The 13,321-nt window shown below is 33.8% G+C and overlaps 3 protein-coding genes and 1 long non-coding RNA gene across 6 annotated transcripts; 1 reads left to right on the top strand and 3 right to left on the bottom strand.

Annotated features, from left to right (window-relative positions):
- Positions 1 to 303: 303 nt before the first annotated feature.
- LOC145101790 (uncharacterized) lies at positions 304 to 2,056 on the bottom strand. The gene is made up of 2 exons (XM_079039059.1): positions 1,897 to 2,056; positions 304 to 1,462 (listed from the first exon to the last, which is right to left on the bottom strand). The coding sequence occupies exon 2, from the start codon at positions 1,452 to 1,454 to the stop codon at positions 420 to 422; it is 1,035 nt and encodes a 344-aa protein (XP_078895185.1). The 5' UTR covers positions 1,455 to 1,462; positions 1,897 to 2,056; the 3' UTR covers positions 304 to 419.
- Positions 2,057 to 4,543: 2,487 nt separating this feature from the next.
- Positions 4,544 to 6,504, top strand: LOC145101789 (tRNA-specific adenosine deaminase TAD2-like). The gene is made up of 7 exons (XM_079039058.1): positions 4,544 to 4,866; positions 5,188 to 5,252; positions 5,458 to 5,495; positions 5,593 to 5,659; positions 5,751 to 5,910; positions 6,000 to 6,197; positions 6,290 to 6,504. Exons 1-7 carry the CDS (start codon positions 4,818 to 4,820, stop codon positions 6,325 to 6,327), a joined length of 615 nt encoding a protein of 204 aa, XP_078895184.1. The 5' UTR covers positions 4,544 to 4,817; the 3' UTR covers positions 6,328 to 6,504.
- Positions 6,505 to 7,876: 1,372 nt separating this feature from the next.
- On the bottom strand, positions 7,877 to 10,098 carry LOC145101788 (uncharacterized). 3 transcript variants are annotated; one of them, XR_013705819.1, is made up of 5 exons: positions 9,604 to 10,096; positions 9,412 to 9,500; positions 8,528 to 8,655; positions 8,214 to 8,448; positions 7,877 to 8,112 (listed from the first exon to the last, which is right to left on the bottom strand). It is a non-coding gene; the product is annotated as an uncharacterized LOC145101788 (long non-coding RNA). The 3 variants fall into 3 exon arrangements; XR_013705818.1 differs by lacking the exon at positions 7,877 to 8,112 and having other exon boundaries at positions 8,151 to 8,448; positions 9,448 to 9,500; positions 9,604 to 10,098; XR_013705817.1 differs by lacking the exon at positions 7,877 to 8,112 and having other exon boundaries at positions 8,151 to 8,448; positions 9,604 to 10,097.
- A 784-nt stretch (positions 10,099 to 10,882) lies between these two features.
- On the bottom strand, positions 10,883 to 13,098 carry LOC145101787 (uncharacterized). Its single transcript, XM_079039057.1, has one exon. The coding sequence runs from the start codon at positions 12,929 to 12,931 to the stop codon at positions 11,129 to 11,131; it is 1,803 nt and encodes a 600-aa protein (XP_078895183.1). The 5' UTR covers positions 12,932 to 13,098; the 3' UTR covers positions 10,883 to 11,128.
- Between the last annotated feature and the right edge of the window lie 223 nt (positions 13,099 to 13,321).

Here is a 13,321-nt window from a genome sequence, read left to right as displayed (position 1 = left end):
GTTTTTTTTTAACATAAAAGTCCTGATGATTTGTAAAAATATGATAATATGGTATTTCCTATTAAAAGAAAAAAAAAAGACTTTTATTTTTGTTAATATGTGCCAAAAATGAAAAAATCGAGACTTTTATGTTAAAAAAAATTGGGACTAAAATGTAACTTTTATGAAAATATTTAGACTTTCCTGACAATTTCCCTGTACTAAACTAGGTTAAAGTCATGTTTGTATCTATTATCTATAATAATAATAAAGAAAAAATAAAAAATAAATAAAAGAGGTAATAGGTGATAAGCAAAATCTATCTATTTAAATGATGAAGTGCATATTCCAAATCCACCAATGCATGGTGCATCACAAAAATTCTGAAAAACTTTTCAACATTTGGAAAGGTCTAAACAAAGATAAGAGTGGTAACAAGTCTACGACTCATCTATGAGATTTACATTCAAACAATCATGAGGGAAGTACCACATGTCTACAGTTTTGAACGTGCCTTTTCGACTTTTATTAGTGCCAGCCCACAACTCTCGTTTGACAACGGTATAATGGCCCATGTTGTTACCATAGAATGCATATTCTTCTTTTGCTTTTTCACAACACACCCATTTCATTTCCCCAAAATCTAGTTCACACATGTCTCCTACGCAGAATGTCCTCTTCACAAAAAGTTTATCACCCGAACTTACAAATTCCGGAAGGGGAAGTAAGTTTGTCTTAGAAAAATTCTTGATTTCGAGCAACATCAAATTAGGCTCCAGACCAAGTCTCAATTCACATAGATGTCCCACTTCCCTTATATGATAATCTATGTTTAAGGTATATATCTTCCCTCTGAGAAAATGTATATCAAGGATGTGGTAAGTGGAGGAGACATGATTCCATACTCCTTCACCCGCTATTGAATACCATACTTCATGATAGAATGGCTTTATAATAACAAGCAACCACCCAGACTTTGAAGATGAAAAGACAAGGATGCCCTTGAATTTATCACCATCTGCTACTAAACAGGGGAAAGCAGGGAAATGAAGTTGATGCTTTGTGATAGGATTCACAAGCCAGAAGTCTTTGGTTTTCCTCCCAAACAGGATCAAGTAACCACAAGTTAACCCAACACATGTCCTTCCAGTAGAATGGGGAAGTATGGTTTTGAGCATTTTTCCTTCAAAGTCCTCTAAATAGCAGTAGTCTTCCAAGTTATCAGTAGAAATCCTCATGTGCATGGGTGGTCTGCACGCCATAAGACTCTTTCTGTTAGAGATAGCAAATGACCTCCATGACTTGCAAACTCCACTGAATGCAACAAAATCAACAACTCCCAGTTGCATCATAACTAAAAACAGCACATCATGGTTAACATCTGACCAAGGTGCCACACAACCACTTTCACAAGTCTTGAACCTCTTCCTGTCATCATGATTCTGGTTTCTAGTCATAATCGGTGTCTTAACCATTGCTACACCTGAAAAAAAAAAAACTATATATGTAAAATAAAAACATAATGTTGCTTTCTTTTTTATTAGATGATATTAAAATACTAAAAAAGCAAAGAATGACAATTCCTCAATCACAAAGCTGTAAACTAAAAACAAAGTTGCTTTTGACTTGAAACACAATTATTACTCAAATGCCTTCAAACCAGAAAAAAAATATATGCTAAAACTTTTATCAGCAATTTTTTTTAATGAAATAAACGCATCAAGGTATGAATTTGCATAGTAACGTTCTTCAAGAAAAATAAACAAAGCTATGATTTATTTCAATAAAAAAATAGCACGAAAACCATTACTGCAAGAGGAGCTGCAAACGAGTATTGAAACACATGAATATAAACCATTAAAACCTAGGGAAATTGAAATAATGAAACTGAAAGCAAAAATATTTGACAAATATTACCGACTGACGCCTGTAGACGATTTCGGTAGAAAGAATAGGCTTGAGTTTGAGTTTGTAGGTTTAAGAATTAATCTATAGAAGTAGAACTCAGGTTATAATGATAGCAATCGCTGGTAGTGTAGAAGATTTCGTTTTCGTTTGTTTGTTTGTCAAACCAGTAATTTTGATAAGGGTTAATTGGTTATCCTAATCGGATATTGTGAATTTCTATCCCCACCCCACACCTGAAAATAGGCTCATATCTGGGCCCGTCCTGGGCCAGGCGAGATCAACCCAAAAAGCTTTTAATTGAGAAATATACTTAAAACGAAGAACATGAGGATAGATTCAATCTAATTTAATTTCATTCATATATGTAACTCAGTAATTGTATTATATTTGATTCTAAATATGGAAAAATCGGAATCAAATTAGCAAAACAAAAATAGGAAAGAGTAAATTACTGAAATGGTCCCTATGGTTTGGTCAAAATTACACGTTTAATCCCTAATATTTTTTTTGCAATCGGATCGTCCTTGTGGTTTGATTTTGTTGCGTTTTTCGTCCCTATGGTTTGGTCCCTAACTTTATGTATGTAAGGGACGAAAAACGCAACAAAATCAAACCACAGGGACGATCCAAGTGCAAAAAAAAGTTAGGGACCAAACGTGCAGTTTTGACCAAACCATAGGGACGATTTCAGTAATTTACTCAACAGGAAACTAAATACAACTACAAGGATTCTTTTGTATTTTTGGTCTTCGATAAATTAAATATATTGTTCCTATAAATCCTTATACCTAATTAAATAATAACATGTGTAACAATTAATGCTCTTTTAATGATTTTAGGGAAATCTTAAAAAAAAAAATCCTAAAATTTTAGTCTAATTTATGAAAAAGTCTCGAACTATTTTTTGTTTACAGAAAAGCACAAAATACCGGCTAAAACTTCGAAAAAACCCTTTCTGGCCGGTTTCGTAGATTTAGCCGGTATTCTGTCATTTTTCGTTAGTTTGCTCAAACTATTAGGACTTTTCTGAAAATTACCCGATAACCAAAATATTGGGACTTTTTTGAAAATTACTATGGAATTAGTGGATATTATTATTAACAAATCATTTATAAACATAATTTTTTTTATTATAAACATAATTTCTAGGAATAGAATGGTCGACTATGTACTTCTCTATTGTTTGTTGACCACTTCAAAGTCTCTATGTTCTTCCTATGTATCGTTGTGGGTGTCATAGTGAGAAGTACTCTGTTAGGCATAACCAATACAAGAGTTGATAATATCTTCCCTAATAAATGAAAATAATTTTGCAACATGTCATTCTCTCATTCATTATGCCACATGTCATTTTGTCAAAATTTTGAGAGATTTATTTTCCACTTATCATTTATATCATTTTTTTTTTCAATATATCATTAATTTAGTTTCTATAAATTAAAGATACCATAATGACTATATTAATTTCATATTTCAAATTTCAAACTTCAATTTCAATTTTAAATAAATTTACAGTTGAAATCTTCGTTTAACATTTTGTTATAATTAACACGTTTAATATACATGTTTGACAACTAAGAAATAATTTCAATTTAGTTTTAGCATTAAAAAAAACATTTCATAATTTTTATTTATTTTAAACTTCAAATTCAAATAAACTTACCGTTTAATCATTTGTATTTAATATTTTGTTTTAATCAACCCGTATAATATACGGGTCTCACAACTAGTTTATTAATACACATTCAATAAGTGTCTACTTGCTATTAAGCATGATGTTATATGATCACGTGTTATCAGAAAATATCATTACACGGACATATAGATCTTTCATTATGTTCTTTAACCTAACTACCATCTAACCTCCAAACATTACCCGATAACAACCATAAAATTAGACACATCTATCGAGAGTGAAAAGTAAACTTTGAATGAAAATTTAAATAGGTACTAACCCTTCACTTGTTTCCATATAAATTATCATTCACGGTTCACTTTCCACATTTTATAGATGTGTGTTAGCCGATGGTTGTTAACATGTAAGGTATGAATGTTAGTTGGTAGTTAGGTTAAACAACATAAGAGGAACATCAACGTTAGAGGAATGCTAATTAAGTTCATCTCACCATCATACTCACAACAATGCATATGAAGAACATAGAGAGTTTGAGTGGTCAGGAAGCAGTAAAGTACCCAGACCACCAATTTATTCCTAGAAATTAGCAATAAATGTATTTTCTTTTTTTATAATAAAAATATTTTTTATGTTTAAAGTGATTTGTTAATAATAATATCTATTAATTTTATGGTAATTTTCAAAAAAGTCCCAAAATTTTGGTTATTATGTAATTTTTGGAAAAGTCCTAAAATTTTGAGCAAACTAACGAAAAAGGACAGAATACCGGCAAAATCTGCGAAACCGGCCGAAAATGGATTTTTCGAAGTTTTAACCGGTATTCAATGTTTTTTTGTAAATAAAATTTAGTTTGAAACTTTTTCATAAATTAGACTAAAATTTTAAGACATTTTTTGAAGATTTTCCTATTTTAATATATTAATACGATACATATTATTATTTAATTGGGTAGCAGAATTTGTTTATCTACGAATCTTTTATTTATCTACAAATCTTTTGTTGCATTATGCAGGTCATCATAATATTCATAAAGGCATCTCGCGGCTCGTCATTGTTATACACCCACAAGGCGATTAAAATATTGGCGGCTTGGCGCTCCTGCGAACTTCCCCATAGGCCATAGGAGGCCGATCCAGTTATCAATTTAGCCGTTTTGGCTTTTAATAATCCAATAGCCAACGAAGTTATAAACCATAGAGGCTCTACACCAAGACCTTGAAGGCTTGAATTGAGCAGTTCACTGTTCTGAAACTAATTCTGTAGCCAATAGCTGGTTGTGCACTCTAGATGCTTGATGATATGTCTAAGTGAACTTCGGCATCAATATTACAAGTTTGCGTCAGGTATGAAAGAAACAATATGACTTCATTTCGTTTTGGTAATTGACAACATCATTTGCTTGCAATGCATGTGTAACAAAGGACATATGCACTCACATTCTTGTGAAATGTTGCTCTTGGTGTTTCGTGGATGTTGACGACGTATATTTTTATTACAAATGTGGTTCATAAAAGTGTAACGTTTTAGCTTAACCTCAAATGCTTAGTCCAATGATATGGATTCATAGGATTTGGATTTATCTACTGCTTATTTGGACTCTTTGCAATTACTTAAAGGAGTTCTCTTTTCCCTCTTTTTTTCCACGCTTGTTTATTTTATTTCAGTTCATATCAAGATGGGAGAAGAAATGCCAGAAATTGTTGCATTTATGAAGCTGGCATTAGAACAGGTATGCATTTCCCTTGATGGTACAGATTCAAGCCACACAAATTTCGAATTATCTCATTATCAAAAGGTGATGTAGGCATTGATTTAATTAATCATCCAACACTTAGATCAAACTATCTGTATATTCAAATTTTCCTGCAATTACTTAAATATTATTATATATCAACAAACAACTACCTGTTCTTTTTTTCTTTTTCTTTTTTCAGGCTAAAATTGCATTTGATAATCTTGAGGTGCCTGTGGGGTATATCTCTTTTTGTCTATGTTCTCTGGTTATCAAAGTCTTTGGTACTTTGACCAACATTTGACATATATAAACGGATTTCTTTTTCATGGAACAGCTGTGTTATTGTTATGGATGAGAAGGTCATATCATGTGGAAGAAATCGGACTAATGAAACAAGAAATGTATACTTCTGTAACAATTTTTTTTTCCTATTTGTAACTCTGTTTAACTTACCATTATGTTAACACTAGCAAACGGGCCTCTAAAATGTAGGCTACAAGACACGCTGAAATGGAAGCTATTGATGGTTTGCTTGAGGAATGGAAAGAAAAGGGACTTACAAAACATGAAGTTGTTGAGATGTTCTCAAAATGCTATCTTTATGTTACATGTGAACCATGTATAATGTGTGCATCTGCCTTATCATTTATTGGTACTCTTATTTAAACTAACACACCATAGGCTGCATTTGTTACACATGACCAAAATAAGACTGGTAGTATTTTTTTATACATGATGTAGGTATAAAAGAGGTGTACTATGGTTGTGCGAATGATAAATTTGGAGGGTGTGGATCAATATTATCCTTGCATACAAATACAACTACATCCGATAGTGGTGAAGATGTTGGGAGAAAAAGTTACAAATGCACGGGTGGGATAATGGGTGAAGAAGCAGTTTCTCTTTTTAGAAACTTTTATGAACTTGGAAACCCTAATGGTATGTACACATATGTATTCTTAATTACCCATTTACCTTTTGACTCATGTTGTTTCTTTATCAGATAATGTGTCCCCTTTTGTTTTGTGCAGCTCCAAAACCTCATCGTCAGCCCATTCAACAACCATGACATCAAAATGGTGTTTTAGTACTTTTTAAAAAATGCATGTTTCTTGCATCTTGTAACTACTATCTGGTTATTGTTTAATCAAATTGTTACAATAATTTGTGGCATCAGCAACAAGTCATCATTGGATTCAAAATTGTGAAATTTCATAAAGATTGAACAAAAAGATACAGGAACAAACTGAAAGTTGATAAACAATAAGTAATTGAGAATCTCCAAATCTCTCCTCCCAAAGCGTCTTCTCAATCTCAAGAAGTAATTGAGTTCATAAACAATAAGGAGAATGTGAAGTTATTTCTGATAATCAATGTGAATCGCTTTCTATTTCTGATAATTAATGGGAAGCTGAAGCTAGATTTCTGATAATCAGGTTAAACGATTTCTGAAGGTTGATTTTCAACCCAACCATAACCGATGTCTGAATAATCAAATTAAGGGGTTTCAAAGTTCTGATTTCTCATTTCAAAATTTGAAGTTCATTCTCAATTTTTATTTATGTTCTCATTTTTCAATACCTTAATATGTGGATATGTTGTTAATTCAACATTTTTTTGAACAACTTGTTATTCCAACATTTGGTTTGAATTTCTAAATAGTCTAACCAAAGTATTTGATTCTGATATCCGATCGATATTTGATTCGGGCTCATGTATCTAACTTTTTTGATACTTGTTTCTATTGTATCTACTCTTTCGATTTGATAATAAAATTTCAAGTTGTCCGACACCATGATTACTTTGTAAGTTTCTCTTTTGTTCTTTGATAATTATTCGAACCTAATAAAAATTCAAGCTATGTGACTATGATGTGATCCTAGTTCTTTACTTCTTCAAAAATTCAAATATTTTTTTTTGTAAAAGAGTATTTGTAAGTTTTGGTCTGTTCTTTGTTTTGAAAGATCATACTTTGTTATCAAGAGATGGTGTTGCAATGTTCTTATGTCATTACATGGACAACTATACATGTTTTTACCAAAACAAATCCATTTTGCCCAACTATACATGTTTATACCAAAAAAGTCCATTATGCCCTTGCAATGTTCTTATGTCATTACATGGACAACTATTAACTATACATGTTTTTACCAAAATAAATCCATTTTGCCCAACTATACATGTTTTTACCAAAAAAGTCCATTTTGCCCTTGCAATGTTCTTATGTCATTACATGGACAACCATACATGTTTTTACCAAAACAAATCCATTTTGCCCAACTATACATGTTTTTACCAAAAAAAAAAAGTCCATTTGCCCTTAATTTGCGTTGGAAAGATTTGCCCCAATGATAAGATTGATGCTGCTCACATATTCTGGTTCTACATCATGTCGTGTTGGGTTGTTTCCCAAAAAATCATTTTGACACTTTTGCCCATGTTTGGTTGGTTTTTCTTTGGCTATTGTTATTTTATTTTATATTGACCTTTATTTTGGCTGATTTAGTTTGTTTGTACTATGTACTCCAACTTGTTGCTTCTTGTTGGTTTTTTTGGTTTTATTTATTTACTTTTGCCGTTAAAAAAAGCTTTGTATGGTGTGATAAAAATACTTATCAATTTATCATAGTTACATGAAAGCATATGGGAATGTCTTATTTCCAGATATCATAAGCCATATGGAAGGTCTTGTATATTGTATCTATAAACAAGTTCATTTTGGATCACATTTGTATGTTGGTAAAAGCTACCGAAATAAATGAACTATTAATTGTGGTTATTTAATTATAATTTTTCATTTTAAAGGGCCTCATTTTTATGTTCGCCTTGGGCCCCAAATTGGCTTGGACCGGCCCTGCAAAAAAGACAAATCTCCATAAATGTTCCATATGGTTTTCCAAAATCTGAGCTTTAGTCTCCAACTTCATAAATGGACCTTATGGTTGCAAACAGCACCTCAATTGTTTGTGTAAGCATGGGTAGCATTCTTCTCACTTAAAAGATCAAATTTCATTTTAGAAATTACATTTTTGTCCTTGTCCCCCTCCTCCTCCTTATCCTTTTGCTTCTCCCTCATAAAAGTCAACAGGTCATCATCAACACTCTCCGGTTTTTGAGTTAGCAAATTTTGCAAAACATAATGAATTCTCTTACAATCTGTGAAGCAAAACCACTTCCCTTTTGGCCATGCCTATAAAAAATGCACAATAATAAAATATCAACCGATTTCTTTTACAATGAAAAAGTATATGATTGCATAATATACCCACCTCTAAATCAGCCATTTTTTGATCCCTTAGACAACAGATATGGTATTCGCTTAATCTCTTTCACACTGAGAATGTCAATAACAATAATAGCAAGTTTCGGCTATAACCTCTGGCCTTTTGGGGAGCACCTAAACAATAGCAAGCAAACAAGTGTAACTTAAAAGCAACTACATAAATAAGTGCAATTCAAATGTTTAGTATAACACCAGTAACACAATAAACTCATATTGCTCCTTTAATACAGGCACACAGCAGCAGTAACACAGCAAACCGATATAAAACATAAACATAGCAAAAACTACAGATCAAAGATTGAAGGACAAATGGTTAGCTGATTAATTAGGACATTTTTGTAATTTATTTTCCAGCACAGGGACCTATTTGTAAATTTCCCGGGCACCGTTTCTGTAAAAGCTCATCTTGTGACTTACAGGGACCATTTTTTGCCACTTTCTATTAAACAGTGACATTTTTGTAATTTATTTTTCTGCACAGGGACGTATTCTGTAAATTTCAGGGGACCATTTCTGTAAAAACAATTCTGCAAAAGAACCTATTGTGACTTATAGGAACCATTTCTGCAACTTTTTCTTACACAGGGACAATTCTGTAGTTTATTTCTCTATATTGGGACCTATTTTGTAAATTTACCAGGGACCATTTCTGTAAAAAATCAATTCTACAAAGGGACCGTTTTTTACAGAAATGGTCCACCGGGACTGGGGTTAACACCATAGCAGCATCACCAACAATATGTATACATCTTGTATGCATACAAATCAAAAAATTTATCAGGCCTAACAATAAGAAACAGAATTTGAAGTATAATAACACAAATTAAACTAGTATAACACACATCCATCAAAATTTTAACCAAGTCTCACAGCAGAGAAAACTTTAATAAGGCCTCAGTGCCTCACAATGAGAAACATAATAGCTAGCATACAAACGGCCAGGAGATGGATGGCGAGATCTGTAAGCACAAATTGAAATCAATTGAACGATTAGTAGGCGTCGATCGGAGATTAGTTGAAGGTTAGTAGGTGGCGACGAACTCACTGAAGGTAGATCCGTACCTGAAGTCCGGTCACTGAGGGCGAAATTAGGTTTTCTGAAAATAGATTGAAGATGAGGGAAACATGAATATCAGTATGATTTCACAGGAATTTTCAATTGAGGGACTGTAGAGTACTTTATGCATCAAATACTTGTACAAATGACTAGATAATTTTTACAATTCAATACAATTGCTTCAAAATTTGTATTTCATTCAATACATTCAGGTTACATACAACCATCCACCAAACATGAGGGGTACAGGAACTAAAGTACTCTATAGTCCGTTTTTATCAGAAGATGAGGATGTTACTATGTACATGAAATGAAACAGCTTAGACTAAGATACAAAAAACAAAGCAGAAAGTACAAGACTGAAGCACAATATGAGTCAATAACGCCCCTTGCATCGAATACATCCGACGACTGTGATTTGAAGGGAGGCCAGATTCAGTAAGAGCATGTGCATGCTTGTTTGTGTGTGAGTGTGCATGTGCATGCGTGTGAAACTGAGACACGAACTAATCTAAACTATGATTCAGTAAGAGCATGATTGTCACATGATTTGATTATAATTTATTTTTAACTGATTTTATTAATCAGTCATATGCCAGATATCTCAATTGGTGGTTGGTAGATTTGTTTTTTAAACCAACTTATTTGGTTGGAAGCTACTTTATTTTGACTAAAAAAAAGTACACAAAAATTAATTTTTTTTCTATACAGATAGAGACTAATCTTGACATCTATCATATCCAATCCATTGCGATACATATACATGATCAAATAAGTTATTTACTTCTACTTCTTCAACAAGATAACATCTTCATGATATTCGGTTACCCAACCATTCCTCTCTCATTTGAAATGTCCAAAACACCCATCATCCATGATCATCATCATCATGTTATCCTAAGTGAGCATCATACAATACAATACAAAGGTCTGCAGATAACAACAATCAAAGAGAAAATGTATAGATATAACCCTAAGGGGGAACCTTATAGAGCCTCCATGCACAAATCAGCAAAAAAGACTCCGGTTTCTGTTGTTTGCAAAACCAGCTCACATTTTTCTTATTCCACCTGGCAAAAAGTCCATTCTCCATAACAGATTATAGAAGGCTCAACTGTTAATGATATAATGTATCAAAAGAAAAAGGCGTGCCTCCTGAGTACGACTCTTCTTTGAAAGGTTTAATAGAAAGAAATAGAAACGTGTATTTTACCAAATATTTCGATCATAGCAACATACTTGAGAATTATATGAAAAAGGGACAAAAACCAAAAAAGACATGAATTGGAAGAAAATAATAGGTTCATTGATGTAATAAATGAAGTCCTAAATTAAAGTTTACAACACAATTAAGATATAGTCATAGTGAAGTATGTGCAAAGAAGCCCAAATTGGCTATACTTTACATAGTCACAAGCAGCAAAGACCTCTAAATAAAGCATATAAGCCGCTTCATTCTTCTGTGTACACAAATATACACCCACCCACAAATAACACCTACTAAACTCATCATCATTAAGTTATCACTTTCTACACAATCTCCCCATGTCGGAATCCATTGCTCCCACATTCCATTCCAGGGTCCAAACCACAAGGGGAATCATACCATTTTGGATTCTCAGGGTAGAAACTGTCAACTTGCAAACCAACAAGACTATCTGTTTCTGTTTCATCATGTCTTATGGGTTTTGTAAGTTTGGAATCTTCATCAAATCCATTGCATTTCAGCCATTTTTCGGGTTTACACGTGTCGTCCCAAGATCCAACATCGCCAAGTGTCCGTTCAAAACTGTCGTCATCATCTTCAATCAAATCCGTATCTTTTCCATCTCCATAAATCCTTTGATGTCCACTCCAATCTACCAAATCATTATCAGACATTAGCCCTAATGATTTTGATCCATATTCTCCTACGTTTCTAACTTTGTTTATCACATCAAACAATTCTTGAGACACGGAACTCAAAAGCTCGGGTGGCATTTTGGTAATTTTCGCTTCGAGAAGCCCAACTTCATTCTTTAACTCCTTTACTTGCTGCAAAACCGTGTGTTGCATATCACTATCATCTTTCCCCATGAAGTTTTCATTATCAGTTTCATCACTCATTCCATAAACCAAATCTTGATCCGTTAACAATCCGCCTTTATGACCAACAATTCTATGCATAATTCTTGCATTTCCATCCAATGGACCAGGTTCATGCCCTGAATGAACAGCATAGAGCTTGAAAACAGCCATTCCCTCTTCTTGATATACAAAGGTCTTATCTTTCTCATTGTAATTAGAAATTGGCACAATTGCCCTTATTCGAAACCCACATCCACAACGCTTGGATGCATAAGGTTCCCTTTTCAAGATTCTTGATTTTTTAGATGATGATGCGGGTTCCCCTGCTCGATGACATGCGTAATCTTTAACTTCTGCCATGAATGGTTTATATCTAATGTACTTTTGTCTTATACATAAAACAACCTTATGTTTAGTTGCCAATTGTTGCAGCTTACTAGGTACATCTTTTGCTGGGACATCGAATGATTCTGTGTACTCAAATCTACGTCTTTTTGATCGGCCCCCACCAGAGGCGTTTGAATCTGAACAAATAGGACAAGCAGCTACACAAGCCCTAATGTAAGATTCAGGTATCCCGTAGAACTTAGCACCTATTGTCCAAACTTGTTTGATTCTTTCTATGGTTTCTTTCAACCCTAGGTGCTTCAAATCAGCATCGCCATGAAAATTCATGACGATTTCTTGCCATTGACTGGTATGTGAAACAAATTGATTATTCGAATTGTTCTTGGAACAAAGGAATTCATTACCGTGTTGGCCTCTATGGACAGTGAGCTTCTCTTGAATTCGCTTCCATGCCGTCAGGTAGGCGGTGTCTTCGTTGCGGTCTTTCCAGACTGACCTCCAGCTAGCGAGAACCGCTTGAGGCGTCGCCGCCTTAATCTCGTCGGGATTCGCGAGACGGCCTTCGAGTATACAACGGATCATCAAGGAGTGAGATTCGATGTTAAATGTGTAAAATTGAGAAGATATGTGAGGCTCTGGGTTAACGTATTCAGGTCTAGGGTTTGTTTTTTGGGAAGAAACGTCGTTATTATTTGTAGCTGGTAGAGCACCGTCTGCTTCGGAGGATGTGCGGCTGATGGAATCTTCCTCATTGTCATCACGAAACAAGTCGAATTCCGACAAGGGAGGTAGACAGAATTCCAGCGGCGGCGGGGGTTCCTCCTCGTGGTGGCTGTGATCCAAAATCAAGGGCTCAGGTTCTGCGATCGGATCAAGGTGATGATGAAACAGACCCTCTTCAACTTTGCTTGGATTCATGATCTTTTGGCCTGAAATAATCGAAATTGGAAGAAAAGAAGACTCTGTGGGTTCAGTCTACTCTGACATGAGAGAGGGTTTGAAGAATCCCTCTCTCTTCTTCTCTCTCTCCAAAGAAAAAACAAAACTTTCTCTCTCTAACTTTCACTGTTATTTTAAGGGCTTTGATGAAGTCTTTGTTGGGTTGGTGTTGGATAATTTATATATATATATTGTGAGATGGGGAAGAAAGTGACGTATTGTTTGACTTTGACCCCATGAAGACATTTTAAGGTTTTGTTGTGTTGTTATTTCAGTGTAATTTTCTTTATTTTTATTTTATTTTTTATTTTTTTGATCAAACACTCCAAGTTCAAAACAATTCTCCATCCTTTAAACTTCTAAAAGATT

The sequence above is a fragment of the Lactuca serriola genome, chromosome 4, assembly GCF_051521515.1.
Source record: "Lactuca serriola cultivar US96UC23 chromosome 4, Lser_US96UC23_V15, whole genome shotgun sequence".
Classification (NCBI taxonomy): Eukaryota; Viridiplantae; Streptophyta; class Magnoliopsida; order Asterales; family Asteraceae; genus Lactuca; species Lactuca serriola.
Note: the sequence above shows the minus strand (reverse complement) of the source record. Positions and strands in the feature narration are given on the sequence as shown.